The 24,963-nt window shown below is 49.8% G+C and overlaps 2 protein-coding genes across 3 annotated transcripts; both read left to right on the plus strand.

Moving 5' to 3' along the window:
- Positions 1-1,043: 1,043 nt before the first annotated feature.
- On the plus strand, positions 1,044-5,037 carry rnaseh2a (ribonuclease H2, subunit A). 2 transcript variants are annotated; one of them, XM_058379963.1, is made up of 9 exons: positions 1,044-1,289; positions 1,536-1,588; positions 1,682-1,753; positions 2,852-2,978; positions 3,081-3,168; positions 3,261-3,398; positions 3,831-3,918; positions 4,481-4,604; positions 4,757-5,037. In XM_058379963.1, exons 3-9 carry the CDS (start codon positions 1,687-1,689, stop codon positions 4,914-4,916), a joined length of 792 nt encoding a protein of 263 aa, XP_058235946.1. In that variant the 5' UTR covers positions 1,044-1,289; positions 1,536-1,588; positions 1,682-1,686; the 3' UTR covers positions 4,917-5,037. The 2 variants fall into 2 exon arrangements, with proteins under 2 accessions (XP_058235946.1, XP_058235945.1); XM_058379962.1 differs by having other exon boundaries at positions 1,044-1,588.
- A 1,485-nt stretch (positions 5,038-6,522) lies between these two features.
- Positions 6,523-21,528, plus strand: snrpb2 (small nuclear ribonucleoprotein polypeptide B2). The gene is made up of 7 exons (XM_058379991.1): positions 6,523-6,632; positions 6,781-6,860; positions 7,460-7,632; positions 19,680-19,811; positions 20,143-20,184; positions 20,294-20,382; positions 21,121-21,528. Exons 2-7 carry the CDS (start codon positions 6,797-6,799, stop codon positions 21,278-21,280), a joined length of 660 nt encoding a protein of 219 aa, XP_058235974.1. The 5' UTR covers positions 6,523-6,632; positions 6,781-6,796; the 3' UTR covers positions 21,281-21,528.
- Positions 21,529-24,963: the final 3,435 nt, after the last annotated feature.

The raw sequence follows: 24,963 nt of genomic DNA on the forward strand, positions 1-24,963 counted from the left end.
CAATGAGCCTTGACCGCCCATGACCCTGTCTCCGGTTCACCAGTGTTCCTTTCTTGGACCACTTTTGATAGATACTGACCACTGCAGACTGGGAACACCATCCATCACAATTTGGCCCTTCATCAAACTCGCTCAAATCCTTACTCTTGTCCATTTTTCCTGCTTCTAACACATCAACCTTGAGGACAAAATGTTCACCTGCTGCCTAATATATCCCACCCACTAACAGGTGCCATGACGAGGAGTCTTATTCACTTCACCTCTCACTGCTCACAGTGTTATGGCTGATCGGTGTATTTGCAGATAACTAATCTAGTACAGAAATCATTCCTGTACTTTAGGGATATAACCAAATACCTAGCTAAGATGTAGTATATGCTGTAGAAAAATTAAACCAAAACCAAAAAGGAAATTTGAATTCCAGACTAAATGGAGGCTATTTAAGTAGAGCTTAGGCAGGTCGACAAGATTTATATAGTGGCACTGACTAATTATAAAATAAAATGTCACTTAATATGAAATTGTGTCTTGTTAAATCCACTTTTTTTTTTTTCTTTTCAGTGCTTCACAGTCCATTTATTTAGATGATTAGTGTGTAAAACCGACAAAACAACATACATAACATGGTTAGATTTTCTGTTATATTATTGTTGTTAATGTTATCTAACACTTGAGGCTGTTTCAGCTGCCAATTATTTTATAATAATTTTATTACAAGGATTTTTTTAAAACAGACTCGAGTCAGGGATCAACAAAGAAAATGGAGGTCAGTATACACCTATGAATGGAAATTAAAACAACATATTCTTTGAATATATATGAAGATATTTGATTTCTTTTTATTCATTAATGTGTTACAGACACGTTTATCTTTAAGAAGCATCTAAAAAATGAACTTTTAAAAAGGTAAAAACATTGCTTTTGCTACGTTAACACTTCTCGTCCGGCTTTACCATGAAAGCAATACATAAGTTGAGAGCGGCGCGTGAAAATGACGTCACGTGCCCACTCTCATCTTTTTTTTTCCCGGGCTTTTTGATTGCTTCAGCCAATCACACCCCGCCTCCTTAGCGTCAGAGACCTCAGAGCGGATTTTGTCCTTCAGATTAGCGTTGTTTAGTTTATTTTCTTCATTCTTTTTATGGTATATCCTTGTTAGCTTTCGTCTAGCGAGTGATAAATTGCCACAAATATATTTATGGAGCATGTAATGCTTTGCTATGGAGTTGTAGGATGCAAGTTAGCACGCAACCCTAAAGTAGGCCGTGTCCCTAATAGCGTCTGATTGGGTAAGTAGTGCACTACATAGGGCGCGGAAGCTATTTAGTGTAGTGCGCGTATATAGGGAGCGAGCAGCTATTTGGGTTTCGGCCACGCTTTGTTTATTGGGACGTGACCGGTGTTAGCTTTGAAGCTTTCTGTCGTCTCGAATATCAGAAAAAGTCCCATTTCTACCCAACTATGGACTTGAGTGACTTTGAGGCGGATAATTCGGTCAGTTGTCGACTGTCCTCTCCTATCCCTGATCTCTGCAGGACTGAGGACTGCTGTCTGGGCATCGACGAGGCTGGTAGAGGTCCAGTCCTGGGTCAGGAAACACTTTATTAACCTCTGCTGTTAAAATAGCTGTTTTGTTTTTCTTTTAAATGTGTCACTGTTTTTGGACTTCTGTGTGTTTCAGGTCCCATGGTTTATGGAATATGTTTCTGCCCAGTGTCCAGAAAGGATGACCTGAAGAACCTGAAAGTGGCCGGTCAGTTTAGGAGATTGTAGTGCACGTGCCAGGGGAGAAAGAAAACATACAGAGGAATGCTGTTTTAGGAAAACAATCAACAGTGTTCAACGATAAACAGCAGCAATTTGACTGTTTTTATCATACGATTATTGTTATCATAAATGTTATGGAACATCAAAAACAAGTTCTTGTTGTCACTTATGCTATCACAGCTGTAAACAGCAGTTCCCTCACCTGAAGTTAATAAGACACACACACACACACAAAACCCTCTTAAGGTGGGTTTAGTCCATGTTTAAGAGCGAGTTTTAGAACAAGTGTGTTGTAATGTAATGTGATATACACCGATCAGGCATAACATTATGACCACCTGCCTAATATTGTGTCTGTCCCCTTATGCTGTCCTGACCCGTCATGTGTGTTATGACCCCTTACTATCAGAACCAGCATTAACTTCTATGTACATTAGCTACTAACAGTATCTCGTCTGTTGGATCGTACGCTAGCCTTCTCTCCCCACGTGCATCAATGAGCCTTGACCGTCTATGACCCTGTCACCGGTTCACCACTGTTCCTTCCTTGGACCACTTTTGATAGATACTGACCACTGCAGACCGGGAACACCCCACAAGAGCTGCAGTTTTGGAGATGCTCTGATCCAGTCGTCTAGTCATCACAATTTGTCCCTTCATCAAACTCGCTCAAATCCTTACGCTTGTCCATTTTTCCTGCTTCTAACATCAACTTTGAGGACAAAATGTTGACTTGCTGCCTAATATATCCCACCCACTAACAGGTGCCATGATGAAGTGAATAAGACTGATGATCTCCTCACCTGTCAGTGGTCATAATGATATGCCTGATGGGTGTAAATGAGCTGCTGATGTTGAAAATGAATCAACACCACATTCTGACCAATCAGATTTGAGCATTTAACAGCGATTACTTCACTGTTGAAAAACAAAATAAACTAACAACCAAGACATGAAGATTTGAATCATGTATACAATATAATAATAGTTAATAATAAATGTATTGCAGATAGAAATGTGTTTGTATTGTGTGTCGTTACAGGGAAATGATATTCTGGTATGTTTTGCTGATTTTTCTGTCCAGACTCGAAGACGCTGACTGAGGCGGAGAGAGAGAATCTGTTTCTGAAGCTGGACAAGGCCAAGAGCTTTGTGGGCTGGGCTCTTCAGATCCTCTCACCCAATACCATCTCCACCAGCATGTTACAGAGGTATATGCATATACAGATATCACAACATCTGTTTGGTCTGTTAATAATAATAATAATAATAATAATGTTTCTCTTTTGTCTTGTTCCTCTGTCCTTGGTCAGGGTGAAGTATAATCTAAATGCTCTGTCTCACGATGCTGCTATTGGGCTGGTGCAGTACGCTCTGGACTGTGGAGTGCAGCTCAAAGAGGTAGGAAGAGCCTGTGTTGTCTTTTGTTTTCCACTTACGGAAGATTATAATAGATAAAAGACACCTGTAGGTACCTGTGTGTGTGTTTTCAGGTGTTTGTGGATACAGTAGGCCCGGCAGAGAAGTACGAGGAGAAGCTGTCTCAGCGTTTCCCCGGGGTGAAGGTGACCGTACGCCCCAAAGCCGACTCGCTCTTCCCCATCGTCAGCGCCGCCAGCATCTGCGCCAAGGTCAGTCTCTGTACACATCACAGCATCCCTGCTGCCCATCTACCAGCCATGAAACATCTTCTCTACAGCAGCTCATTATGACCTCCTCCTTATCCCAATCCCAAACTGTTCAACGCCCGAACATCCAGCAGGACTTCCAGGAACTTCACACCAGAACCAGCTTCATTCTCACAGCAGTTATCCTGCTAACTTTACACTTCTGCAATACACCATTAGGCCACTGATTGTTTCGTTGTCTCTAATCATCCTGCAGATCTCAATGGAATTATCGATGCATAGTACTTACATAATCCTCTTCGCTCCAGGTGGAGCATCAACAAATCTTCTCCAGCCTTTTCTGTCCTGGGCGAGCCTTGTTTACCCCTGAAACTGTCAGATATCAGAAATCAGACTTTAAAACACACCTGATTATTTTCTGCTCTGTTCTCCCAGGTGGCTCGAGACCACGCGGTGAAAGGCTGGAAGTTTGTAGAAGACCTCGGGGAAGTGGACACCGATTACGGCTCGGGATACCCCAACGGTCAGCACCCGTTTCCGTGTGTTCAAAACGCTAACTAAACCGTGGAAATACACTAAGGACGTGTATTTCAGCCCAGATTAGATTGCAGGATGTAACTAAACCACATCGCTGTTGACCGACGGCTCAGTAGTTTCTCTATAATGCATTTCACAGACTTACATTAACGCTCCCGTTATGGTACATCATCGTTTCCATAGTTACTGCTCACACAGGGACGGGTCCGCATGCTGGACGCTCAAGGTGAACGGATTTTTTAACCTTGAGGAGCTTGCGGTGTGTCATGGTCAGCACCATGTTGGTGATTTGCCTTTAACAGCACAACCTAAAGTGTTTCATTCCTTATGTAATCACTAAACTCCTTCACTGGGTGTAAATATCATAAAGTACACAAGTAAAAGTAATAGATCACAAAATACTCACAGTATCATTCATGTGTCTGGCTTTCTGATTCCGTCACAACCGTCTGGTCAACTGCGCTGAAGGATTTCTGCTAAAGGTTATTGAGTTTAAAGGTCCCCACAAAGGTGGTTAAACATGTCTCTCTGTGTGTTGGTGTGTTTAGACCCAAAGACTAAGAGCTGGCTGTTGAAGTATCTGGACCCGGTGTTTGGTTATCCTCAGTTTGTGCGTTTCAGCTGGAGCACAGCACAGACTCTACTGGACAGCAAAGCGGTCCCAGTGCACTGGTGAGTCCACCAGCAGGGGGCGGAGTCTCACAGACAGCGAGATGTCTGAACATTACAGGGATTTTTGTTAAAGATGATGCTGTGATCTGATATTGTGACAGTGTAAGTCATGTTTGATCTTCAGAGAGATTTGTGTGTGTGTTTTTGTGTAGGGATGATGACGAGGAGGACGGAGAGAAAGCAGCAGCTCGACAGAATAACACGTCTGTATTGTCCTACTTCAGCCGCAGCAAACCTGCCGGCATCGCACACACACGAGAGACACACCGCTTCTTCACTGAGCGCAGATTACAGAGCGTCAACACACTCTGAACACACACACACTGTACAATGTAAACCTCTGTGACTTTGTCTTCTGAAAAATATGGTGTTGTATTTGTTTTTAAACAATTTTCTTAATATTCAAGAAATAAAATAAAAATTTTATACATTACGGTTTGCACTTCTTGCTCCGTACATTGTGTTTGTGTTTAAATTTTTGTTTAATTGCTGCTCTTCTGGGTTGGATATTACATAGCAAGATTCTGACCACTGAGAGGTGAAGTGAATAAGACTGATGATCTCCTCATCATGGCACCTGTTAGTGGGTGGGATATATTAGGCAGCAAGTCAACATTTTGTCCTCAAAGTTGATGTTAGAAGCAGGAAAAATGGACAAGAGTAAGGATTTGAGCGAGTTTGATGAAGGGCCAAAGTGTGATGGTTAGACCACTGGATCAGAGCATCTCCAAAACTGCAGCTCTTGTGGGGTGTTCCCGGTCTGCAGTGGTCAGTATCTATCAAAAGTGGTCCAAGGAAGGAACAGTGGTGAACCGGCGACAGGGTCATGGGCGGTCAAGGCTCACTGATGTACGTGGGGAGAGAAGGCAGGAATGGTCTGATGAGCACAACAATGAGTTTGAGGTGTTGACTTGGCCTCCAAATTCCCCAGATTTTAATATATTTATATAGGTTTGTTTTTTTTTTTTAAAAAAGGCTGTATTTTTTTGTTGCGGTGTGTGTGTTCTGATTTCTCTTTTGCTTACTTTTCAATGCAGAATATTTAAGTCACATTTAAGCAGAAAATGGAAAAAAATACAAACCCAGATGAGGTGTTTAGTCAGCCTTGCCTGTGTCTATACAATTAACTGTGTGTGAACAGTGACCTGTTTTTCTCAAAAGATTTCTGAAATATTACGACTATTTTTCTCCTAATAGCTAGGACTACGAATTTTATCTTATAGATAGATAGATAAATTTACAACTTCCAGCAGTATCCACAAAATAGAAATATCACAAACGACATTAAATACTAGACTTTAAGGGTACAAAATATAATAATATACAATATAGTATAATTTATATATTTAAAAAAATCATATAAAAATGAAACAAATAATATATAATATAATAAAATGAAGTATAACAAAAAATACTAAATACTAGAATTTAAGGGTATAACAAAAAAATAAAAAATATAACAAATAAAATAAAATAAAATATGACAAAAAATATAATAAATAAAATATAATAAAATAAAACATAGCAAATAAAATAAATATAATAAAATAAAATATAGCAAATAAAATAAAATAAAATAATATAAAATACAACAAATGAAATATAATAAAATAACATAAATAAAATAAAATATAACAAATAAAAATAAATATAACAAAAAATATAACAAATAAAATATAATAAAATAAAATATAAATAAAATTGAATTAAATATAACAAACATATAACAAATAAAATAAAATATAGAAAAAATAAAATATAACAAAAAATACTAAATACTAAAAATATTAAGTTAAATCACTAACTTTAAAATGATAAATGTTTTCTAAAATTGTTTTTTTTTTTTACTGTTGTTGTTGTTATGCTAATAACTAAAACTACTTCATAAACAAAACCTTAGCCTTGATAGAGCGCAGTTCCTCCTCCGCTACAGCGGGCGGCGAAACGAGCGCGCGCTTGCGTCATCAAAACGCGCAGGATAAACCTGGAAGTGTGCCGCCGAAAAGTGTTTCCGTTGTAATAAGTGTGGTGAGTTTGAGACCTATTCATTCTTTATATGAATTATAGTCGCGGTTTAGTGACATGTTGCTGGTTTTGTTTGTTCAATATCTTAGATAGAAAGCAGTTCATTCAGTTCATTCGTTCTGAATGTTTTTTTTCTGTTGAATAATCGCAGGTGAAAGATCAGCATCATGGACATAAGACCGAATCACACCATATACATCAACAACCTCAACGATAAAGTGAAGAAAGAAGGTGCGTCACGTGTTTCTCGGTCAAACCGCTCGTTATCGTGCCTTAACATTGCTAACTTGCTTGTTAGTCGCCATGGAAACCTTTAAGACGTTGCATGCTGGGATGCTTTTATTCTCTTTGTCTTGGTTTAAAGTGTCCTTAAAATAAAACAAAATGGACGACATGTCTCCATAACTCCTCCTGCACTAGTCTTGTTTGTCCTCTGTGATGGAAATGTCCTGCAGTTTGGTAAGATTCAGCAGGAGCGTGTTATGGTCTCTCTCTCTCTCTGTCTCTCTCTCTCTCTCTGTCTCTGTCTCTGTCTCTGTCTCTCTCTCTCTCTCTCTCTCTCTCTCTCTCTGTCTGTCTCTCTGTCTGTCTGTCTCTCTCTCCAACCCTCTCACCATCTCTCTCTCCCTCTCTCTCCTTCTCTCTCCCACCCTCTCACCATCTCTCTCTCCCACCCTCTCACCATCTCTCTCTCCCACCCTCTCACCATCTCTCTCTCCCACCCTCTCACCATCTCTCTCTCCCACCCTCTCACCATCTCTCTCTCCTTCTCTCTCTCCCTCTTCAGAAATTTAGTTTTTTGTGATTCACCGTGTTTGTTTTATCCTCAGAGCTGAAGCGGTCCCTCTACGCCCTGTTCTCACAGTTCGGCCAGATCATCGAGATCGTCGCGATGAAGACCATGAAAATGAGGGGCCAGGCGTTTGTGGTGTTTAAAGAACTTGCTGCAGCGACAAACGCTCTGAGACAGCTACAAGGTTTCCCGTTCTACAACAAACCCATGGTGAGGGATGGCGCGTGTGTGTGTGAGATGGCGTGTGTGTGTGCGTGTGTGTGTGTGTGTGAGATGGGGCGTGTGTGTGTGTGTGTGAGATGGGGCGTGTGTGTGTGTGTGTGAGATGGGGCGTGTGTGTGTGTGTGTGTGAGATGGGGCGTGTGTGTGTGTGTGTGTGTGTGAGATGGGGCGTGTGTGTGTGTGTGTGTGAGAGGGGGCGTGTGTGTGTGAGATGGGGCGTGTGTGTGTGAGATGGGGCGTGTGTGTGTGAGATGGGGCGTGTGTGTGTGAGATGGGGCGTGTGTGTGTGAGATGGGGCGTGTGTGTGTGTGTGTGTGAGATGGGGCGTGTGTGTGTGTGTGTGTGAGATGGGGCGTGTGTGTGTGTGTGTGTGAGATGGGGCGTGTGTGTGTGTGAGATGGGGGGTGTGTGTGTGTGAGATGGGGCGTGTGTGTGTGTGTGTGTGAGATGGGGCGTGTGTGTGTGTGTGTGAGATGGGGCGTGTGTGTGTGTGGCGTGTGTGTGTGTGAGATGGGGCGTGTGTGTGTGTGAGATGGGGCGTGTGAGATGGGGCGTGTGTGTGTGTGTGTGTGTGAGATGGGGCGTGTGTGGTGTGTGTGTGAGGATGGGGGTGTGTGTGTGTGTGAGATGGGGCGTGTGTGTGTGTGTGAGAGGGGGCGGGTGTGTGTGTGTGAGATGGGGCGTGTGTGTGTGTGTGTGTGTGAGATGGGGCGTGTGTGTGTGTGTGAGATGGGGCGTGTGTGTGAGATGGCGCGTGTGTGTGAGATGGCGCGTGAGGGTGAGATGGCGCGTGTGGGTGAGATGGGGTGTGTGTGTGTGTGTGAGATGGGGCGTGTGTGTGTGTGTGTGAGATGGGGTGTGTGTGTGTGAGATGGGGCGTGTGTGTGTGTGTGTGAGATGGGGCGTGTGTGTGTGTGTGTGTGAGATGGGGCGTGTGTGTGTGAGATGGGGCGTGTGTGTGTGTGTGAGATGGGGCGTGTGTGTGTGTGTGTGTGTGTGTGAGATGGGGCGTGTGTGTGTGTGTGAGATGGGGCGTGTGTGTGTGTGTGAGATGGGGCGTGTGTGTGTGTGTGTGTGTGAGATGGGGCGTGTGTGTGTGTGTGTGTGAGATGGGGCGTGTGTGTGTGTGTGTGTGTGAGATGGGGCGTGTGTGTGTGTGTGTGTGTGAGATGGGGCGTGTGTGTGTGTGTGTGTGTGAGATGGGGCGTGTGTGTGTGTGTGTGTGTGTGAGATGGGGCGTGTGTGTGTGTGTGTGTGTGTGAGATGGGGCGTGTGTGTGTGTGTGTGTGTGAGATGGGGCGTGTGTGTGTGTGTGTGAGATGGGGCGTGTGTGTGTGTGTGTGTGAGATGGGGCGTGTGTGTGTGTGTGTGAGATGGGCGTGTGTGTGTGTGTGAGATGGGGCGTGTGTGTGTGTGTGTGTGTGTGAGATGGGGCGTGTGTGTGTGTGTGTGTGTGAGATGGGGCGTGTGTGTGTGTGTGTGAGATGGGCGTGTGTGTGTGTGTGTGTGAGATGGGCGTGTGTGTGTGAGAATGGGCGTGTGTGTGTGTGTGTGTGAGATGGGGCGTGTGTGTGAGATGGGGCGTGTGTGTGTGTGTGTGTGAGATGGGGCGTGTGTGTGTGTGTGTGTGAGATGGGGCGTGTGTGTGTGTGTGTGTGTGAGATGGGGCGTGTGTGTGTGTGTGTGTGAGATGGGGCGTGTGTGTGTGTGTGTGAGATGGGGCGTGTGTGTGTGTGTGTGAGATGGGGCGTGTGTGTGTGTGTGTGTGAGATGGGGCGTGTGTGTGTGTGTGAGATGGGGCGTGTGTGTGTGAGATGGGGCGTGTGTGTGTGTGTGAGATGGGGCGTGTGTGTGTGTGTGAGATGGGGCGTGTGTGTGTGAGATGGGGCGTGTGTGTGTGTGTGTGAGATGGGGCGTGTGTGTGTGTGTGAGATGGGCGTGTGTGTGTGTGAGATGGGCGTGTGTGTGTGTGTGTGAGATGGCGTGTGTGTGTGTGTGTGAGATGGGCGTGTGTGTGTGTGTGAGATGGGGCGTGTGTGTGTGTGTGTGAGATGGGGCGTGTGTGTGTGTGTGTGAGATGGGGCGTGTGTGTGTGTGTGTGAGATGGGGCATGTGTGTGTGTGTGTGTGTGTGTGAGATGGGGCGTGTGTGTGTGTGTGTGAGATGGGCGTGTGTGTGAGATGGCGTGTGTGTGAGATGGGGCGTGTGTGTGTGAGATGGGCGTGTGTGTGTGTGAGATGGGCGTGCGTGTGTGTGTGAGATGGGGCGTGTGTGTGTGAGATGGGGCGTGTGTGTGTGTGTGGGATGAGGCGTGTGTGTGTGTGTGTGTGTGTGTGTGTGTGTGTGTGTGTGTGAGATGGGGCGTGTGTGTGTGAGATGGGCGTGCGTGTGTGTGTGTGAGATGGGGCGTGTGTGTGTGTGTGTGAGATGGGGCGTGTGTGTGTGTGTGCGTGTGTGTGTGTGTGTGAGATGGGGCGTGTGTGTGTGTGTGTGTGTGAGAATGGGGCGTGTGTGTGTGTGTGTGTGTGTGAGATGGGGCGTGTGTGTGTGTGTGTGAGATGGGCGTGTGTGTGTGTGTGTGTGTGTGAGATGGGGCGTGTGTGTGTGTGTGTGAGATGGGGCGTGTGTGTGTGTGTGTGTGTGAGATGGGCGTGTGTGTGTGTGTGTGAGATGGGGCGTGTGTGTGTGTGAGATGGGCGTGTGTGTGTGTGTGTGAGATGGGCGTGTGTGTGTGTGTGTAGAGATAGGCGTGTGTGTGTGTGTGTAGAATGGGGCGTGTGTGTGTGAGATGGGGCGTGTGTGTGTGTGTGTGAGATGGGGCGTGTGTGTGTGTGTGAGATGGGCGTGTGTGTGTGTGTGTGAGATGGGCGTGTGTGTGTGTGTGTGTGTGAGATGGGGCGTGTGTGTGTGTGTGAGATGGGGCGTGTGTGTGTGTGTGAGATGGGGCGTGTGTGTGAGATGGGGCGTGTGTGTGTGTGTGTGAATGGGGCGTGTGTGTGTGTGTGAGATGGGGCGTGTGTGTGTGTGTGTGTGAGATGGGGCGTGTGTGTGTGTGTGAGATGGGCGTGTGTGTGTGTGTGTGAGATGGGGCGATGTGTGTGTGTGTGAGATGGGCGTGTGTGTGTGTGTGAGATGGGGCGTGTGTGTGTGTGTGTGTGAGATGGGGCGTGTGTGTGTGTGTGAGATGGGCGTGTGTGTGTGTGTGAATGGGGCGTGTGTGTGTGTGAGATGGGGCGTGTGTGTGTGAGATGGGGCGTGTGTGTGTGTGTGAATGGGCGTGTGTGTGTGTGTGAGATGGCGTGTGTGTGTGTGAGATGGCGTGTGTGTGTGTGAGATGGAGGCGTGTGTGTGAGATGATGGGGCGTGTGTGTGTGTGTGAGATGGGCGTGTGTGTGTGTGTGTGAGATGGGCGTGTGTGTGTGTGAGATGGGGCGTGTGTGTGTGTGTGTGAGATGGGCGTGTGTGTGTGTGTGTGTGAGATGGGGCGTGTGTGTGTGTGTGAGATGGGGCGTGTGTGTGTGTGTGTGAGATGGGCGTGTGCGTGTGTGTGTGTGAGATGGGGCGTGTGTGTGTGTGAGATGGGGCGTGTGTGTGTGTGTGTGTGAGATGGGGCGTGTGTGTGTGTGTGTGAGATGGGGCGTGTGTGTGTGTGTGTGTGAGATGGGCGTGTGTGTGTGTGTGAGATGGGGCGTGTGTGTGTGTGTGAGATGGGCGTGTGTGTGTGTGTGTGTGAGATGGGGCGTGTGTGTGTGTGAGATGGGCGTGTGTGTGTGTGTGTGAGATGGGGCGTGTGTGTGTGTGTGTGAGATGGGCGTGTGTGTGTGTGTGAGATGGGGCGTGTGTGTGTGTGTGTGTGTGTGAGATGGGGCGTGTGTGTGTGTGTGTGTGAGATGGGGCGTGTGTGTGTGTGTGTGTGAGATGGGGCGTGTGTGTGTGTGTGTGTGAGATGGGGCGTGTGTGTGTGTGAGATGGGGCGTGTGTGTGTGTGTGTGTGGGGCGTGTGTGTGTGTGTGAGATGGGGCGTGTGTGTGTGTGTGAGATGGGCGTGTGTGTGTGTGTGAGAGATCGGTCGTGCGTGGGTGTATGAGAGATGACGCGTGTGTGTGTGTGTGTGAGATGGACCGTGGGTGAGGGTGTGTGGGCGTTGGGGCGGGTGTGTGTGTGTGTGTGTGTGAGATGGGGCGTGTGTGTGTGTGTGTGTGTGAGATGGGTCGTGTGTGTGTGTGTGTGTGTGAGATGGGGTGTGTGTGTGTGTGTGTGAGGTGGGGGGTGTGTGTGTGTGAGGTGGGGCGTGTGTGTGTGTGAGATGGGGCGTGTGTGTGTGTGTGTGTGAGATGGGGCGTGTGTGTGTGTGTGTGTGTGTGTGTGTGTGTGAGATGGGGCGTGTGTGTGTGTGAGATGGGGCGTGTGTGTGTGTGAGATGGGGCGTGTGTGTGTGTGAGATGGGGCGTGTGAGATGGGGCGTGTGTGTGTGTGTGTGTGTGAGATGGGGCGTGTGTGTGTGTGTGTGAGATGGGGTGTGTGTGTGTGAGATGGGGTGTGTGTGTGTGTGAGAGGGGGCGTGTGTGTGTGTGTGTGTGAGATGGGGCGTGTGTGTGTGTGTGTGAGATGGGGCGTGTGTGTGAGATGGGGCGTGTGTGTGAGATGGGGCGTGTGTGTGAGATGGGGCGTGTGTGTGAGATGGGGTGTGTGTGTGTGAGATGGGGCGTGTGTGTGTGTGTGTGAGATGGGGTGTGTGTGTGTGAGATGGGGCGTGTGTGTGTGTGTGTGAGATGGGGCGTGTGTGTGTGTGTGTGAGATGGGGTGTGTGTGTGTGAGATGGGGCGTGTGTGTGTGTGTGTGAGATGGGGCGTGTGTGTGTGTGTGTGTGTGAGATGGGGCGTGTGTGTGTGTGTGTGTGTGAGATGGGGCGTGTGTGTGTGTGTGTGAGATGGGGCGTGTGTGTGTGTGTGTGTGTGAGATGGGGCGTGTGTGTGTGTGTGTGTGAGATGGGGCGTGTGTGTGTGTGTGTGTGTGAGATGGGGCGTGTGTGTGTGTGTGTGTGTGAGATGGGGCGTGTGTGTGTGTGTGTGTGTGTGAGATGGGGCGTGTGTGTGTGTGTGTGTGTGTGTGAGATGGGGCGTGTGTGTGTGTGTGTGTGTGTGAGATGGGGCGTGTGTGTGTGTGTGTGTGTGTGAGATGGGGCGTGTGTGTGTGTGTGTGAGATGGGGCGTGTGTGTGTGTGAGATGGGGCGTGTGTGTGTGTGTGTGAGATGGGGCGTGTGTGTGTGTGTGTGAGATGGGGCGTGTGTGTGTGTGAGATGGGGCGTGTGTGTGTGTGTGTGAGATGGGGCGTGTGTGTGTGAGATGGGGCGTGTGTGTGTGTGTGAGATGGGGCGTGTGTGTGTGTGTGTGTGTGAGATGGGGCGTGTGTGTGTGAGATGGGGCGTGTGTGTGTGAGATGGGGCGTGTGTGTGTGTGAGATGGGGCGTGTGTGTGTGTGTGTGTGTGTGTGTGTGTGTGTGTGTGTGTGAGATGGGGCGTGTGTGTGTGTGAGATGGGGCGTGTGTGTGTGTGAGATGGGGCGTGTGTGTGTGTGAGATGGGGCGTGTGTGTGTGTGTGTGAGATGGGGCGTGTGTGTGTGTGTGAGATGGGGCGTGTGTGTGTGTGAGATGGGGCGTGTGTGTGTGTGAGATGGGGCGTGTGTGTGTGTGAGATGGGGCGTGTGTGTGTGTGTGTGTGAGATGGGGCGTGTGTGTGTGTGTGTGTGAGATGGGGCGTGTGTGTGTGTGTGTGTGAGATGGGGCGTGTGTGTGTGTGTGTGTGAGGTGGGGCGTGTGTGTGTGTGTGTGTGAGATGGGGCGTGTGTGTGTGTGTGTGTGAGATGGGGCGTGTGTGTGTGAGATGGGGCGTGTGTGTGTGTGTGTGTGTGAGATGGGGCGTGTGTGTGAGATGGGGCGTGTGTGTGAGATGGGGCGTGTGTGTGAGATGGGGCGTGTGTGTGTGTGTGTGTGAGATGGCGCGTGTGTGTGAGATGGCGCGTGTGTGTGAGATGGCGCGTGTGTGTGAGATGGCGCGTGTGTGTGAGATGGCGCGTGTGTGTGAGATGGCGCGTGTGTGTGAGATGGCGCGTGTGTGTGTGAGATGGGGCGTGTGTGTGTGTGAGATGGGGCGTGTGTGTGTGAGATGGGGCGTGTGTGTGTGTGAGATGGGGCGTGTGTGTGTGTGAGATGGGGCGTGTGTGTGTGTGTGTGAGATGGGGCGTGTGTGTGTGTGAGATGGGGCGTGTGTGTGTGTGAGATGGGGCGTGTGTGTGTGTGAGATGGGGCGTGTGTGTGTGTGAGATGGGGCGTGTGTGTGTGTGAGATGGGGCGTGTGTGTGTGTGAGATGGGGCGTGTGTGTGTGTGTGTGTGAGATGGGGGCGTGTGTGTGAGATGGGGCGTGTGTGTGAGATGGGGCGTGTGTGTGAGATGGGGCGTGTGTGTGAGATGGGGCGTGTGTGTGTGTGTGAGATGGGGCGTGTGTGTGTGTGTGTGAGATGGGGCGTGTGTGTGTGGTGAGATGGGGCGTGTGTGTGTGTGTGAGATGGGGCGTGTGTGTGTGTGAGATGGGGCGTGTGTGTGTGTGAGATGGGGCGTGTGTGTGTGTGAGATGGGGCATGTGTGTGTGTGTGAGATGGGGCGTGTGTGTGTGTGTGTGTGAGATGGGGCGTGTGTGTGTGTGTGTGAGATGGGGCGTGTGTGTGTGTGTGAGATGGGGCGTGTGTGTGAGATGGGGCGTGGTGTGTGAGATGGGGCGTGTGTGTGTGTGTGAGATGGGGTGTGTGTGTGTGAGATGGGGCGTGTGTGTGTGTGTGTGAGATAGGGCGTGTGTGTGTGTGAGATGGGGCGTGTGTGTGTGTGAGATGGGGCGTGTGTGTGTGTGAGATGGGGCGTGTGTGTGTGTGTGTGTGTGAGATGGGGCGTGTGTGTGTGTGTGAGATGGGGCGTGTGTGTGTGTGAGATGGGGCGTGTGTGTGTGTGAGATGGGGCGTGTGTGTGTGTGAGATGGGGCGTGTGTGTGTGAGATGGGGCGTGTGTGTGTGAGATGGGGCGTGTGTGTGTGTGTGTGAGATGGGGCGTGTGTGTGTGTGTGTGTGAGATGGGGCGTGTGTGTGTGTGTGTGTGAGATGGGGCGTGTGTGTGTGTGTGTGTGTGAGATGGGGCGTGTGTGTGTGTGTGTGTGTGTGAGATGGGGCGTGTGTGTGAGATGGGGCGTGTGTGTGAGATGGGGCGTGTGTGTGAGATGGGGCGTGTGTGTGAGATGGGGCGTGTGTGTGAGATGGGGCGTGTGTGTGTGTGTGAGATGGGGCGTGTGTGTGTGTGTGTGAGATGGGGCGTGTGTGTGTGTGTGTGTGAGATGGGGCGTGTGTGTGTGTGTGTGTGTGAGATGGGGCGTGTGTGTGTGTGTGTGTGTGTGTGTGTGAGATGGGGCGTGTGTGTGAGATGGGGCGTGTGTGTGAGATGGGGCGTGTGTGTGAGATGGGGCGTGTGTGTGTGTGTGTGAGATGGGGCGTGTGTGTGAGATGGGGCGTGTGTGTGAGATGGGGCGTGTGTGTGAGATGGGGCGTGTGTGTGAGATGGGGCGTGTGTGTGTGTGTGAGATGGGGCGTGTGTGTGTGTGTGTGAGATGGGGCGTGTGTGTGTGTGTGTGTGAGATGGGGCGTGTGTGTGTGTGTGTGTGAGATGGGGCGTGTGTGTGTGTGTGTGTGAGATGGGGCGTGTGTGTGTGTGTGTGTGTGAGATGGGGCGTGTGTGTGAGATGGGGCGTGTGTGTGAGATGGGGCGTGTGTGTGAGATGGGGCGTGTGTGTGAGATGGGGCGTGTGTGTGTGTGTGTGAGATGGGGCGTGTGTGTGTGTGTGTGAGATGGGGCGTGTGTGTGTGTGTGTGAGATGGGGCGTGTGTGTGTGTGAGATGGGGCGTGTGTGTGTGAGATGGGGCGTGTGTGTGTGTGAGATGGGGCGTGTGTGTGTGTGAGATGGGGCGTGTGTGTGTGTGAGATGGGGCGTGTGTGTGTGTGAGATGGGGCGTGTGTGTGTGAGATGGGGCGTGTGTGTGTGAGATGGGGCGTGTGTGTGTGAGATGGGGCGTGTCTGTGCGAGCTGGGGGGCGTGTGTGTCTGAGATGGGGCGTGTGTGTGTGTGTGTGTGAGATGGGGCGTGTGTGTGTGTGTGTGAGATGGGGCGTGTGTGTGTGTGTGTGTGAGATGGGGCGTGTGTGTGTGTGTGTGTGAGATGGGGCGTGTGTGTGTGTGTGTGAGATGGGGCGTGTGTGTGTGTGTGTGAGATGGGGCGTGTGTGTGTGAGATGGGGCGTGTGTGTGTGAGATGGGGCGTGTGTGTGTGAGATGGGGCGTGTGTGTGTGTGTGTGAGATGGGGCGTGTGTGTGTGTGTGTGAGATGGGGCGTGTGTGTGTGAGATGGGGCGTGTGTGTGTGAGATGGGGCGTGTGTGTGTGAGATGGGGCGTGTGTGTGTGAGATGGGGCGTGTGTGTGTGTGTGAGATGGGGCGTGTGTGCGTGTGTGTGAGATGGGGCGTGTGTGCGTGTGTGTGAGATGGGGCGTGTGTGCGTGTGTGTGAGATGGGGCGTGTGTGCGTGTGTGTGAGATGGGGCGTGTGTGCGTGTGTGTGAGATGGGGCGTGTGTGCGTGTGTGTGAGATGGGGCGTGTGTGCGTGTGTGTGAGATGGGGCGTGTGTGTGCGTGTGTGTGAGATGGGGCGTGTGTGCGTGTGTGTGAGATGGGGCGTGTGTGCGTGTGTGTGAGATGGGGCGTGTGTGCGTGTGTGTGAGATGGGGCGTGTGTGTGCGTGTGTGTGAGATGGGGCGTGTGTGTGAGATGGGGCGTGTGTGTGTGTGTGTGTGTGTGAGATGGGGCGTGTGTGTGTGAGATGGGGCGTGTGTGTGTGAGATGGGGCGTGTGTGTGTGAGATGGGGCGTGTGTGCGTGTGTGTGAGATGGGGCGTGTGTGTGCGTGTGTGTGAGATGGGGCGTGTGTGTGCGTGTGTGTGAGATGGGGCGTGTGTGTGTGAGATGGGGCGTGTGTGTGTGTGTGAGATGGGGCGTGTGTGTGTGTGAGATGGGGCGTGTGTGTGTGTGTGAGAGGGGGGGTGTGTGTGAGTGAGATGGGGCGTGTGTGTGAGTGAGATGGGGCGTGTGTGTGTGTGAGATGGGGCGTGTGTGTGTGTGAGATGGGGCGTGTGTGTGTGTGAGATGGGGCGTGTGTGTGTGTGAGATGGGGCGTGTGTGTGTGTGAGATGGGGCGTGTGTGTGTGTGAGATGGGGCGTGTGTGTGTGTGAGTGAGATGGGGCGTGTGTGTGTGTGAGTGAGATGGGGCGTGTGTGTGTGTGTGTGAGATGGGGCGTGTGTGTGTGAGATGGGGCGTGTGTGTGTGTGTGTGAGATGGGGCGTGTGTGTGTGTGTGTGAGATGGGGCGTGTGTGTGTGTGTGTGAGATGGGGCGTGTGTGTGTGAGATGGGGCGTGTGTGTGTGTGTGTGAGATGGGGCGTGTGTGTGTGTGTGTGAGATGGGGCGTGTGTGTGTGTGTGTGAGATGGGGCGTGTGTGTGTTTGTGTGAGATGGGGCGTGTGTGTCTGTGTGTGAGATGGGGCGTGTGTGTGTGTGTGTGAGATGGGGCGTGTGTGTGTGTGTGTGAGATGGGGCGTGTGTGTGTGTGTGTGTGAGATGGGGCGTGTGTGTGTGTGTGTGAGATGGGGCGTGTGTGTGTGTGTGTGAGATGGGGCGTGTGTGTGTGTGTGTGTGAGATGGGGCGTGTGTGTGTGTGTGTGAGATGGGGCGTGTGTGTGTGTGTGTGAGATGGGGCGTGTGTGTGTGTGTGTGTGAGATGGGGCGTGTGTGTGTGTGTGTGTGAGATGGGGCGTGTGTGTGTGTGTGTGAGATGGGGCGTGTGTGTGTGTGTGTGAGATGGGGCGTGTGTGTGTGTGTGTGTGTGTGAGATGGGGCGTGTGTGTGTGTGTGAGATGGGGCGTGTGTGTGTGTGTGTGAGATGGGGCGTGTGTGTGTGTGTGTGTGTGAGATGGGGCGTGTGTGTGTGTGGTGTGTGTGAGATGGGGCGTGTGTGTGTGTGTGTGTGTGAGATGGGGCGTGTGTGTGTGTGTGAGATGGGGCGTGTGTGTGTGTGTGAGATGGGGCGTGTGTGTGTGTGTGAGATGGGGCGTGTGTGTGTGTGTGTGAGATGGGGCGTGTGTGTGTGTGTGTGAGATGGGGTGTGTGTGTGAGATGGGGCGTGTGTGTGTGTGTGTGTGAGATGGGGCGTGTGTGTGTGAGATGGGGCGTGTGTGTGTGTGTGAGATGGGGCGTGTGTGTGTGTGTGTGAGATGGGGCGTGTGTGTGTGTGTGTGAGATGGGGCGTGTGTGTGTGTGTGTGAGATGGGGCGTGTGTGTGTGTGTGTGTGAGATGGGGCGTGTGTGTGTGTGTGTGAGATGGGGCGTGTGTGTGTGTGTGTGTGTGAGATGGGGCGTGTGTGTGTGTGTGTGTGTGAGATGGGGCGTGTGTGTGTGTGTGTGTGTGAGATGGGGCGTGTGTGTGTGTGTGTGTGAGATGGGGCGTGTGTGTGTGAGATGGGGCGTGTGTGTGTGTGTGAGATGGGGCGTGTGTGTGTGTGTGTGAGATGGGGCGTGTGTGTGTGTGTGTGAGATGGGGCGTGTGTGTGTGTGTGTGAGATGGGGCGTGTGTGTGTGTGTGTGAGATGGGGCGTGTGTGTGTGTGTGTGAGATGGGGCGTGTGTGTGTGTGTGTGAGATGGGGCGTGTGTGTGTGTGTGTGAGATGGGGCGTGTGTGTGTGTGTGTGAGATGGGGCGTGTGTGTGTGTGTGTGAGATGGGGCGTGTGTGTGTGTGTGTGAGATGGGGCGTGTGTGTGTGTGTGTGAGATGGGGCGTGTGTGTGTGTGTGTGAGATGGGGCGTGTGTGTGTGTGTGAGATGGGGCGTGTGTGTGTGTGAGATGGGGCGTGTGTGTGTGTGAGATGGGGCGTGTGTGTGTGAGATGGGGCGTGTGTGTGTGAGATGGGGCGTGTGTGTGTGAGATGGGGCGTGTGTGTGTGTGTGTGAGATGGGGCGTGTGTGTGTGTGTGTGAGATGGGGCGTGTGTGTGTGTGTGTGTGTGAGATGGGGCGTGTGTGTGTGAGATGGGGCGTGTGTGTGTGTGTGTGAGAGGGGGCGTGTGTGTGTGTGTGTGAGATGGGGCGTGTGTGTGTGTGTGTGAGATGGGGCGTGTGTGTGTGTGTGTGAGATGGGGCGTGTGTGTGTGTGTGTGTGTGAGATGGGGCGTGTGTGTGTGTGTGAGATGGGGCGTGTGTGTGTGTGTGAGATGGGGCGTGTGTGTGAGATGGGGCGTGTGTGTGAGTGAGATGGGGCGTGTGTGTGTGTGAGATGGGGCGTGTGTGTGTGTGAGATGGGGCGTGTGTGTGTGTGAGATGGGGCGTGTGTGTGTGAGATGGGGCGTGTGTGTGTGTGAGATGGCGCGCGTGTGTGTGTGAGATGGCGCGCGTGTGTGTGTGAGATGGCGCGCGTGTGTGTGTGAGATGGCGCGCGTGTGTGAGATGGCGCGCGTGTGTGAGATGGCGCGCGTGTGTGAGATGGCGCGCGTGTGTGAGATGGCGCGCGCGCGTGTGTGTGAGATGGCGCGCGTGTGTGAGATGGCGCGCGTGTGTGAGATGGCGCGCGCGCGTGTGTGTGAGATGGCGCGCGCGTGTGAGATGGCGCGCGCGCGTGAGATGGCGCGCACGCGTGTGTGTGTGAGATGGCGCGCGTGTGAGATGGTGTGTGTGTGAGATGGCGCGCGCGCGCGCGTGTGAGATGGCGCGTGTGTGTGAGATGGTGTGTGTGTGTGAGATGGCGCGCGCGTGTGAGATGGTGTGTGTGCATGGGCCTGTATGAGAGAGAGAGAGAGAGAGAGAGAACCTTCACCTCCCAGAGTCTGAAGTTGTGGGAAGCGAGGATTAGAGTTAATTCCACTGATGTTCCAGATGTTAATCCACATGTTGTGCTCTTGCAGCGAATCCAGTACGCGAAGACGGACTCTGATATCGTGGCTAAAATGAGAGGCACGTACGGAGACAAGGAGAAGAAGAAGGAGAAGAAGAAGAAAGCTCAGGAGCAAGCCGCCAACGCTGCCAAGAAACCAGTGGTGAGTTACAGCTTTACTCATCACACGTGGTCGATATCACCGAAATCCTACAGGGGATAGATTAGATTAGATTAGATTAGATTAGATTAGATTAGATTAGATTAGATTAGATTAGATTAGATTAGATTAGATTAGATTAGATTAGATTAGATTAGATTAGATTAGATTAGATTAGATTAGATTAGATCAGAAAACTACTGAAACAGACTATGGGCGGAGCTACGGCGCTATCTCAGTCATATTCTTTTGCATGTCAGCTTTATTTGTAGCTCCGCCCACAATTCCCTGTGTCTCCTGAACTTTGTTAATGTTAATGTGTTTTGTCTTTCAGAATGCAGTAAACACACAGCCACCTCCACCAGCTACGGTCCAGGTACAAGAAGACATCCCATACATCCTCTTTGTTTTTTAGTTCATATATTTTGCATTCTTGGACCAAGAACCCTCTGTACTGAAGACTCTCATTTCTGCTGTTGTTGTAGGTTCCTGATAATCCTCCCAACTACATCCTCTTCCTGACCAACCTTCCTGAGGAGACCAACGAGATGATGCTGTCCATGCTGTTCAACCAGTGAGTACCGTTTCCCTGCCCTCGTCCCTCTCCACCCTCTTCCGTCCTTTCCAGAGGAAACGTCAAAGCTGAAAATATCCCGGAAACGTCACGTCTCGGGGAGTCCGTCATATTACTGACCGTTTAGACTTCCCGTTCCTGACTTCCACAGCAGAGACTGTGAGCCAGGTCAAAAGTTTTGGGACGTCTGTCTTTACATGCACATGAATGTAATATGGAGTTGTTCCTCTTCTGAGAAGGCTTTCCACAAGGTTTAGGAGTGTGTTTATGGGAATTTTTGACCATTCCACTAGAAGCACATTTGTGAGGTCAGGCACTGATGTTGGATGAGAAGGTCTGGCTCACAGTCTCCGCTCTAATTCATCACAAAGGTGTTCTATGGGGTTGAGGTCAGGACTGTGCAGGCCAGTCAAGTTCCTCCACACCAAACTCACTCCTCCATGTCTTTATGGAGCTTGCTTTGGTCACTGGTGTGCAGTCATGTTGGAACAGGAAGGGGTCATCCCCAAACTGTTCTCACAAAGAGCATGAAATTGTCCAAAATGTCTTGGTATGAAGCTGAAGCATTAAGAGTTCCTTTCACTGGAACTAAGGGACTGAGAGCAACCCCTGAAATACAACACCTGAACTCAATGATTTGGAGGGGTGTCCCAATACTTATGGCAATATAGTGTATCATACATTTATCAGGTGAAGTTTACAGCAATGTCCTGATTTTAATTTATTTTTTCCTCTCAGGTTCCCTGGTTTTAAAGAGGTGCGTCTGGTCCCCGGAAAACACGACATCGCCTTTGTGGAGTTCGAGAGCGAAGGCCAGGCGGGAGTCGCTAAAGACGCACTACAGGGTTTCAGAATCACCGCTACCTGTGCCATGAAGATCACCTACGCCAAGAAGTGACCACACACACACACACACACACATAACATGATCATTGGACTGGAACTGAAACGCAGCCCTGCTGAATGAATCCTACGTTCCATCATTCTGCTTTGATCTGATTTCCTTCTCATGTTTATGACTGTACAGGATTTTTGGTTTTTGTTGAAACTGCCCCAGCAGCAGGGAGACTTATAGGTTTGGGCATTGGGGCTGATGGTATTGTAATTTTTTTTATGTTAGAATATTAAAAGACGTTTTTAACATTTTGGTGGAACACGCTTGTTTTTTGTTTTGTTTTTTTTGTTTTGTTTTTTTGTTGTTTTTTTACCAGGGGTGTGAATACTTCTGGACCCACACACTGCTGATGGATATGCTGGTCAGTTGTAGGTCTGCTTTGTAGCATCTTCTCCTGAATTTGTTAAAAACCCCTTTGTCTTCTGCCATGTGAGGCATTTCCCCAGGTGAGCTGGACCGGTGATCTACTCCAGTCTGGAATCATCATGAAAACACCACAGACCTCACAGAGCAGGAAGGAAAATAAAACACTTCTTTATTTACTGTAGTAAGAGAGAGAAAATGTTCCACACTGAAAAGCAGAACTTTTGATGAAGTCAAGGGAAACAAATTGGTGGTGCTCTCAGGGTGGGAGGGGCATTCTGTCTCTCTGTCTCTCTCTCTCTCTCTCTCTCTCTCTCTCTCTGTCTCTCTCTCACACACACACACACCCTTCCCCCTTTCTCTTTCACTCTTTCTCTCACCCTCTCTCACTCTATTTCGGGCTCTCTCACGCTCTCTCTCTTTCTCTTTCTCTCTGTCTGTCTGTCTCTCTCTCTATCTGTCTGTCTGCCACCCCCACCCTCTCTCTCTCTCTCTCTCTCTCTCTCTCTCTCTCTCTCTGTGTCTCTCTGTCTCACCCTCTCACTCTCTCACCCTCTCTCTCTCTCTCTCTCTCTCTCTCTCTCTCAAAGTCATCTTTTACACATTAAGTCATCTTTTACACACTTTTCTGTCACTTCAATCAGGAGTGTAGATAATCTAGTAGACATTTAAATAAGAAAAAATATCAATAAACACTGAAGTCATTAGACTCAAACGAACCGTATTTAAAGTATCCAATAAAGTACGCTTATCGCTCGTGTATATCAGTAATCATCAGGGCGCTACAGTGACGACAAGCTACTCAGACTTGTGGACGAATTTGTGGACAGTTCGTCCACTCTTTTTTCTTTTTTTTTTTCTCCCCGTCTTGAGCTGAGAGGCTTCAGAAAATATGAGGTCATTTCCAGTAAGGGAACATGGTGGACATCGATGCTCCCTGGATTTAATGATGCACTGGAAGGATTTTGAGAGAGAAAGTCCTTAAAAATGCCGACTCTGCAGTAAATCTAATCCCGTCTGAATAGGGCAAAGTGGATCACTGAGAGCATCGCGGTCATTACCAGTCCACCTCCAAGACTGATGGTTGATCTCTGTTACACAGCTGCAGTGTTTAATCCTGTAATTGCGATGAAACTCAGGTGAAGTGTATTGATGAGAAGTTTTCCAGAGAGCAGATTTTGACGTGACTGGCCACGGCTCGGCCCCGTCTGGACCGTCTAAAGGTCTGTGTTTTGATGCTTGAGGTTTTTCCCCGAGGTGAGTTCGAGGTGATGGACTCTGTTGTGAATTTCAACTCCATAAATACGCTGGCTTTCGACGGTCTCGCTATTAAGTTAACAGCCTGTAAAGGTTTTTAGCGCATTTCTTTTTTAGGGTGACGTTCAAAATATAAAAATAGTGGTTCATTAAAGTAACATTGTTTTAAAGCCGATGTGAAATTTACAGCCTCCGAATGGGGAAAAAAAACTTGAAGGAACGTGTGTTGTTTTTTTATTCGCTCATTAGTCGAAACGCAGGAGGAAGCTTGGAGCTCTCGGATTACCGCCGTCTACATCTGAAAAACAGTTCAACTTTTTTATTACGCTGAAAATCTCTCACTCGTCCAACCTCGGGGTACTGGAACGGCGGGTGGAAAACATCTCCATGTGAAGTTTTAATGCTGGAGAGATGTAGTAAGAACCTGCTCCTCGCTCTCTCCGTGCATCATTCAGCCTTGATCTCTTTCCTACTGGGGTTATTTATGAGGCTTGTAAACAATTTGGCCCATCTGAGTGACCGTAAACGCAGCTTTTTATTTCCGTTCGCCATCTGAAGAAGCGTTCATAAAGTACGCAGAGACATGGGATGAGAGTGACTCTATTATAGTGAGGGCTGCTGTACAGTAGCTTCTCTTTCTGTCCCTGTCGTTAGGGTCAAGGAATGGATTCTTGTTTAACTGAGCGTCTATTATTATTATTATTATTATTATTGTTGTTATTATTATTATTATTATTATTGACACATTCATTACACCCTCCACACTATTCTATTAAACGCTTTTCTGAAAGTAAAGAAAGGCTGGAGGCGGGGCTAGAGTTCACATGTGAACAGCAAAGCAGTATACACAGTTCATTATTAATCAGTGATTTGGATTTGGGGCAGCTCAGTGGCTTAGTGATCACTGTTGCCTCACAGCAAGAAGGTCCTGGGTTCGAATCCCAGGTTCGAACAGGCAGGGGCCTTTCTGTGTGGAGTTTGCATGTTCTCCGCGTGTCTGTGTGGGTTTACTCCGGGTACTCCGGTTTCCTCCCACAGTCCAAAAACATGTACATTAGGTTGATTGGTCATTCTAAATTGCCACTCCCATAGGAGTGAGTGTGTGTGGTTGTCTGTCTATATGTGTGGCCCTGTGATGGACTGGTGACCTGTCCAGGGTGTACCACTGTGTGCTGGGATAGGCTCCAGCAGATCCCCGTGACCCTAATTTGGAATAAAGCGGGTATAGACAATGGATGGATATTTGGATTGGATCGCATGGATTTTACTGGAAGTCTTTCAAAAACATGCCGTTTGTAGAAAACTAACCCACAACCTAAGTGGCCACAACGAAGCCCAGTTACTCCTCCACCTGGACGTTGATTATTTTCCCATTACTGCACATTACAGCGTTTTATTTCTCTCGTCTCCCACAGCAGGGTAGCGGACGATTACGACCTTTATTTATGAATCATTGACAATTTGTTTGAACCAATTTACAGTTGTGGGACGTCTGCGAGAGACAAATTAGTTCCCTGAACGAACCCTGAAGGGAGAAACACAGAAGGGCTTTTCACACTGCGCTTAACCCCGGGTTATCGTCGTTCTAAACACCGATGCGATCCCGGGTAAAGACCCGTTTCACATCTGGAATTTGAAAGCGGTGTTAGCACGGCTATTTACCCTGGGTTATGAAACCCGTTAGCACCGCATTTTCCATGTTAACCCTGGATTTGCGGTGCTAATTTTGTTCAGTGTGAATGAAAGGGAGCGGTGTTTGCTAGTTCCTGCTGGACGCTTCAGCCGGTCAGAAAGTGAGCAGCGAGGCTTATGTCACTGCAGCTTACACTATGTTACGGAGAAAGCAGGAAGCATTACGATCTCCTCGGTCTCATCTGTCTAATAAACTTTCCCATATCTTAAATAAAACTGCAGACGGTAACAAAGTGCACCCGCGTCAGACTCCGTCCGAAAATAAACGGCTCCCCAAAGGAAACTTTAAGAAACATCACGTTAAAGAAAGTACGTTTTTCTCTGACACGGAGGGCGTGAAGCGTCCTCGTGACGAGTCCTCGTGAGGCTGTTAC

This window comes from Hemibagrus wyckioides, linkage group LG26, assembly GCF_019097595.1.
Source record: "Hemibagrus wyckioides isolate EC202008001 linkage group LG26, SWU_Hwy_1.0, whole genome shotgun sequence".
Classification (NCBI taxonomy): domain Eukaryota; kingdom Metazoa; phylum Chordata; class Actinopteri; order Siluriformes; family Bagridae; genus Hemibagrus; species Hemibagrus wyckioides.

Bases quoted from the DNA above. Each gene is read 5' to 3' on its own strand.
- snrpb2 (XM_058379991.1), top strand. From the start codon at position 6,797: ATGGACATAAGACCGAATCACACCATATACATCAACAACCTCAACGAT. The intron at 20,185-20,293 runs GTACAAGAAGAC...CTGTTGTTGTAG, and splicing joins CTCCACCAGCTACGGTCCAG to GTTCCTGATAATCCTCCCAA. The intron at 20,383-21,120 runs GTGAGTACCGTT...TTTTCCTCTCAG, and splicing joins CTGTCCATGCTGTTCAACCA to GTTCCCTGGTTTTAAAGAGG.
- rnaseh2a (XM_058379962.1), top strand. From the start codon at position 1,462: ATGGACTTGAGTGACTTTGAGGCGGATAATTCGGTCAGTTGTCGACTG. The intron at 1,754-2,851 runs GTCAGTTTAGGA...TTTTCTGTCCAG, and splicing joins GAAGAACCTGAAAGTGGCCG to ACTCGAAGACGCTGACTGAG. The intron at 4,605-4,756 runs GTGAGTCCACCA...GTTTTTGTGTAG, and splicing joins AAAGCGGTCCCAGTGCACTG to GGATGATGACGAGGAGGACG.